The sequence below is a fragment of the Apium graveolens genome, chromosome 1 (genome assembly GCF_009905375.1).
Source record: "Apium graveolens cultivar Ventura chromosome 1, ASM990537v1, whole genome shotgun sequence".
NCBI classification, from domain to species: Eukaryota; Viridiplantae; Streptophyta; class Magnoliopsida; order Apiales; family Apiaceae; genus Apium; species Apium graveolens.
This window is the reverse complement of record NC_133647.1, coordinates 73,022,266-73,029,087: the sequence shown is the minus strand read 5'-3', so window position 1 is coordinate 73,029,087 and position 6,822 is coordinate 73,022,266. Positions and strand designations below refer to the sequence as shown.

At 35.7% G+C, this 6,822-nt stretch overlaps 1 protein-coding gene across 1 annotated transcript; it reads left to right on the top strand.

Moving 5' to 3' along the window:
- Window positions 1-1,225: 1,225 nt before the first annotated feature.
- LOC141677214 (uncharacterized) lies at window positions 1,226-1,687 on the top strand. Its single transcript, XM_074483068.1, has one exon. It carries the CDS (start codon window positions 1,226-1,228, stop codon window positions 1,685-1,687), a length of 462 nt encoding a protein of 153 aa, XP_074339169.1.
- The last annotated feature ends 5,135 nt before the right edge of the window (window positions 1,688-6,822 follow it).

Genomic DNA, 6,822 nt, shown 5'->3' with positions numbered 1-6,822 from the left:
AATCTGAATTGCATGTGATAACCTTAACTTGTAAACCCCCTTAAGTTAAAATAATTTTTATATTTACAACTATTTTGTTAAACCTTTTTATTTCATAATCAGGCCACCTAAAAAGACGAGGCAAACTAGTACCTCTACCGACCCTGATATCCTTCGAATATTGGAAACTTTGCAACAGCAAACCCATACACTTGCTCAACAACAACAAACTACTCAATAACAATTCCAACAACAACAATTTCGAAACCCAGAGAATCATGAACAATACCAACATCAACCAGATCCACCAGTACCTCCTCAGCCAATAGTAACTTTCAAAGCTTTTCAAAGTGTGAACCCTCCAGCTTTTCATGATACCACTGATCCAGTTGTAGCCAACACCTGGATAAGAGAAAAGGAGAGATCTTTCGAATTGGTTAAGTTAGGGGAAGAGCAGAAGATTGTCTATGCTATGTATTTTCTGAAAGGAGAAGTGATCTATTGATGGGATTCCGTGAAGGCCATGGAAGCAGTTCAGCTAGTTACTTGGGCAAGATTTAAGGATATACTCTTGGAGAAGTATTATCCCAAGTATATTCAGAAGCAGATGGAAGTGAAGTTTTTGGAATTGAAGCAAGGGAATATGTCAGTCTTGGAGTATGAGAAGAAGTTCACATAATTATCAAGGTTTGTGGCCAAGTATGTGGGAACTGAAGAAGAGAAAGCCCAAAGGTTTCAACAAGGGCTTGAATATTGGATTCGAGATAGAGTGTCGATGTTTGAAATCGATACTTATGCAGGAGTAGTTTAGAAGGCGGCTTTGATTAAAAGTAATTGAGTGCAGTCCAGGAAGGAAAGAGATAACAAGAAAAGGAAGGTATTTCAAGGAGAAAGGACAGAATCAGGAGGTCAGATAGACAAGAATGTGAAGAGGATTGGATTCCAGAAGGGATGGAACTCACAGAAGAAAGGAGAAGTGAGTAAGAAGTAGAATAACAAAGGAAATTTCCAACAGAATCAAGGACCAGCAAGTGAGAATAGGTAGCCAAGGGTTGAATGCAAGCACTGTGGGAAGAAGCATCTGGGAGTTTGTAATAAGATCAACATGACTTGTTATTGGTGCAATCAAAAAAAAAATTTGGCAAATGAGTATAAGGCTCAGAAGACGGGAATTACTTGTTTCAAGTATGGGAAGCCAGGACACATGGCTAGGGAGTGTAAGTCGTCATGACCAATAAAGAATTTGATGAGTGTAGCTACGACCAGTGCAACTGTACCGACTGAGGTATTGGCTTTACCTTCACCGTCTGAATCAGTTCCGCAAGCATCAGCACGGACTTTTAATTTGAAAATGAAGGACACTGTTCAGAACTTAGATGTGATCGCAGGTAAGCTCTCTATAAACAATGTTGAAGCTAAAGTATTGACTAATTCAGGAGCTACAAGATCTTTTATATCCGAATCTTTTGCTGGTAGAATAAATTGTGATAAGAAGGATATGAATGAGGTAATGAGTATAGTAATTTCTAATCAAGAAAAGGTACCTGTAATTCAGTTTTGTCCAGAGTGTGAGATTGATATCTCCGGGCATAAGTTTCCAGTCGATTTGATCCTCTTCAAGCTAGGAGAGTTTAATATAATCTTAGGAATGGATTGGTTAAGAAAGAATAGTGCTCAAATAGATTGTAGTCTAAAAGAGTTTATTTAAGGTCAAAGAATGGAATAAAAGTGGTGTTTAAAGGATAAAAGCAAGAACAGTTGTTTCTTACAACTGTTCAGGCTAGTAAGTTGCTTAGGAAAGGTTGCGAGGCATTCCTAGCTTATGTAGTGGATTCATAGAAGGAAGTTCTTAGTATAGAAGTGATTCCAGTGGTGAGAGAATTTCCGAAGGTGTTTCCAGAAGAGTTTCCAGGATTACCACCAGATCGACAAATTGAGTTTGAGATTAATCTTGCTCCAGGAGCAGAACCAGTTTCAAAGGCACCGTATAAAATGGCCCCAGCAGAGATGAAGAAGTTAGCAAGTCAATTGCAAAAACTTTTGGATAAATATAAGGCCCAGTATGTCGCCATGGGGAGCACCAGTTCTGTTTATAAAGAAAAAGGATGGAAGTATGAGACTGTGTATAGACTATCGCGAGTTGAACAAATTGACGATTAAGAACAGATATCTGCTAACAAGGATAGATGATCTATTTAATCAATTAAAAGGAGCTAAGTGTTTCTCTAAGATTGATTTAAGGTCAGGATACCATCAGTTGAAGATCAAGCCAGAAGATATTCTGAAGATGGCATTCAGGACAAGGTGATTCATATGCATCCAGACAGCTTAAACCTCATGAATTGAAATATCCGACTCATGATTTAGAGTTAGTAGCTATAGTATTTGCGCTCAAGATATGGAGGCACTACCTGTATGGAGAGAAGTTTAAAATATACACGGATCATAAGAGCTTGAAGTATATATTCACTCAGAAGGAGCTCAACATGAGGCAAAGGAGATGGTTGGAGCTTATAAAAGAATATGATTGTTCGATATATTATCACACAGGAAAGGCGAATGTAGTAGCTGACGCGCTCAACAGAAAGGAAAGATTAAATTTGATGGCATTGCCAAAGGAGTTGTTTGAATAAAATACAGTTTGATTCATTTTCTGCTTGATGTTGATATTTAGTTTATTGTTAAATATCAAAGGTGGCATTAATATAGATGATTGATGTTGACTTCAATATGGGATGTTGTAAGCATCAAAGTTTGTATTGATATTTAATTTGATATGACATCAAAATGAATATTGATATCAAGAGAATAATCGAATGACCGGAGAAGAGTTATGTACGCAAAAAGATGAGCAAGGGATATTAAGATTTTCATCAAGGATTTGGATTCCTCAAGTAGTTGAACTGAAAAATGAAATACTGTGGGAAGCTCATAATTCTAGATTTTTAATCCATCTGGGAAGCACCAAGATGTACCAGGACTTGAAGCAGAATTTTTGGTGGCCAAATATGAAGCGAGAAGTAGCAGAATGGGTTGCGAGGTGCTATACTTGTCAGAAAGTGAACGCAGAACATCAAAGACCAAGTGGATTAATTCAGCCTTTAAAGATTCCAGAATGTAAGTGGGAAAATATTGCCATGGACTTTGTAGTAGGATTACCACGAACGAAATCTGGACATGACGCTATATGGGTTATAGTTGATCGCCTTACGAAGTGACCTGTATGTGCGTGAAATTGTATTACGACATGGCGTACCTGTATCAATAGTTTCGGATAGAGATCCACAATTTAACTCGAGATTCTGGAAGCATTTTCAAGAAAGTCTTGGCACAAAGTTAAATATGAGTACGGTGTATCATCCGTAGGCTGATGGTCAAAGTGAGAGGACAATTCAAACAATTGAAGACATGTTACGAAGTTGCGCTATTGATTTCGTGGGAAGTTGGGATGAACATTTACCTTTGGTAAAGTTCTCCTACAACAATAGCTATCACTCAAGCATTGGCATGCCACCGTACGAAGCGTTGTATGGAAGAAAGTGCAGATCGCCAACGAATTGGGATGAAGTTAGAGAAGGAAAGATTCTAGGTCCCGAACTGGTCCAACAGATGAGGGAGATGGTCAAACTGATCCACAAAAGATTGCTTGCTTCTCAAGACAGACAAAAGAAGTACGCAGATCCTGCTCGAAAAGATGTGAGTTTTCAAGTCGGCGAAGCCACATTGAGAAAAGTGTCACCGCGGAAAGGGTTGACTAGATTTGGAAACAAAGGCAAATTAGCACCTAGATATATAGGTCCTTTTGAGATTTTTAACTAAGTGGGGAAAGTGGCTTACGAGTTAGCGCTGCCTCCGCAGTATCAGCATGTTCATAATGTCTTTCATGTGTCTTTGCTTAAAAAGTATAACCCAGATGTCAATGATGTAATAGAGTATGAGCCTATAGAAATTCAAGCAGACTTGTCGTATGAGGAGCAGCCTGTCAAAATACTCGACATATAACACCCTACAAATCCGGGGTATAGATTTGGGGCATTATTAACAACAATTACCAACTATACCTGCACAAGCGGAATATAAATATAATAATTACCCCGAACTATCATTACTCAGGATCTTTTAAGGTCTGAGTTTGAAAACAAGAATCACGCACTACACTTTATTACAAACCCAACTAAATAAAACTTGTCTCAAGAACTATCTTTGATACAAAACTTTATTCTATCTACAGTTTCACTACACAACTTTTATTCAAACTACACAAGACTTTTATTCAACTCAACATTACTACTTATCCTGCTACACCTGATCTGGCAATTCAAAGCTCTCTTCGGGAATAGGAAGGAACACTCTTGGTATAAGAGGGTCCCGCTGCTTGACTCGCTTCTTGACTATGCGGGTCCTGATGGGTTTCATTCTCTACCTTAACTGTAAAACAATAGGAGTAACAATAAAAAGGGATGAGCCAAAATTGCTCAACAAGCCTGCAAAATATATATATGGTATAGAGAAAGAGAAATGAGAGAAATAATAAGCTGCTGGTTGTAACAACCATCTGTATCTGTATCGAATAGTAATTTGCCAATGATGGCGAGTGCCAAATGAACAAGACTGGAAACAAGAACCAACATATGCACTATAATCTGCTGATCAATCAGAATATAGTGCGGATTTATACCCAACTGCATAGACCCAACCAACATAAGGAGTACTCAGGCAACTATGGCCTATTAATTAATGGTTTGGAAAAAACCCAGCCTTTATAGTAACCATCCAGTCCAAGGCTGAGCATCCGGAACAATCGGTATGCTATTGATATATCCCAATACCAGGATATACCAGAGTATATGTAGGGTAAAGGAATTGAAATATGAACAGGGAATTCAATAAATTGGGTAAATCAAGAATTGAAATGAAACTGGAACAAGCAATAATAAATGGGTAACAGTGTATATGAATAATGATTATCAAAGAGAATTGATACGATAGAAAAGAAATATAAATCACTATTCTGAATTTAGAATAGGGGAAAAACTTGCCTTGCGCGTACTTAACCTGGTTTAACTCACTGCCTTCTGACCCTAGCTTGCTCTGCCTTGCTAACACTGAACAAATCATGGAAAGATAGGTGTTTAGATAACTTACTATATACGTGTATCTTGAATTGATATCACGCAACCTTATCAGTCTACCCATGCGTTTCTATCTGACTCGCATATATATACATACATTTATACAGCACATCTATTCACATAGTCACATAAAGCATGTAGCACGTAAAGCACATAATTAATTTCTAGATTTATAATTATTTTTAGAATCAACTATAGGCTTATACCTGCATTACTAGTCTTATCTGATTTTATTATAATTTTTCAGGATTTATTCGGCTCAATTATACCCCTATTAGGACTTACGAACTATCAATTATCACCAAACCACTTTTTTTCGGAAGAAATTATAACTTACAACTATTTTTATTGGATTCGTCTCATTTTTCTGAGTCTAGGGGTCTTCGTTTCACTTAAATCGGACTAACGGTTGAATTGTTATGAATTAAATACTGATGATTCAATTTATTATTCAATATAAATAATTATTACAACCTTTAAGAAAAATCAAAGTCAAAAATAATTTTTTTATAATTTTTGGAGTTAAAATGAAGAAGTTATGATTTATTGAAAATCATGTGATTAATTATCGAAATAATTAATCACTTTTTAAATATTTAATAAATAAATAACTAATAAATAATTAATAAATACTTATTTAATAATTTAAAATAATAAATCTCTAATTATTAGGATTAATCACAATTTATTATAATATTTATAACTTATCGATATTTATTCGATTAGATCGATTATTTATAAATAATCAATCAACTTAATTAACCGATACGCTATTTATCGAATAACTACGAATTATTCAAATTATAGATCACTTAACGATTAATTACTTGTATAACTACGAATTACTCGCAATTCCCGCATAATTATCGAATATTAAATTACTATCGAGACTTATACGATTCGCTAATCAATTAGTTACTAATATCTAATTATACAATACGAATAATTATTACAATATTAATTGAATAACTAGCGCTCGAATAATAATTCTAATTATCGAATCATTATTTGCACTATTAACTAATTATTAGATTATTAATCACATTTCTTAATTATTTCTAATCCTTATTTATTAATTAATTACCTAATTACTAATTAATTATCCAATTATTAATTAATTAAATAATTAATAAATAATTAGATAAATAATTAAATAATTAAATAAATTCGAATTTATAATTTAATAAAATAATTTAGAAATTAATAATACTATTTTCAGAATTCAAAATTAATTTTTAATTGATTTTTAGAATTAATAAATCTAATTTCTGTTTTTATAAAATAGAATTAAATAATAAAAATTCAGAAACAGAAATCAGAAAAACAGATTGGGGGTTTTTGGATCGAAACCCGGTTGCAACCGGGTCGTCTTCGACCCGATCGGGTCACGAAGAACACCGGCCACTGCCCAGAATCCGACGCCGGCGGAGATTTTTCCGGCGAGACGAAAACGTTCGATTCCATTCGTTCCTTCTGCGTTTTCGACGCACAGCAACACAACGACGCTCCCCTTCTGCTCCTCCTTCGTCCTCGTCGACTACAACAGCCGGAAACCTGAGAAACGCGGTGGCGGCGGCGGAACTCCGGCGAGCTCAAAACGTACACCATCCTCGACGAAACCGGTGCCAATCGACTCACAAAACGACGATCTACACGCTCGTAATCATCAAAACATCAAACAACAACCAGAAAATCAAACCCGAGTTCGCGA

Excerpts from the sequence above, each read along its gene's own strand:
- LOC141677214 (XM_074483068.1), top strand. The coding sequence starts at position 1,226 with ATGAGTGTAGCTACGACCAGTGCAACTGTACCGACTGAGGTATTGGCT.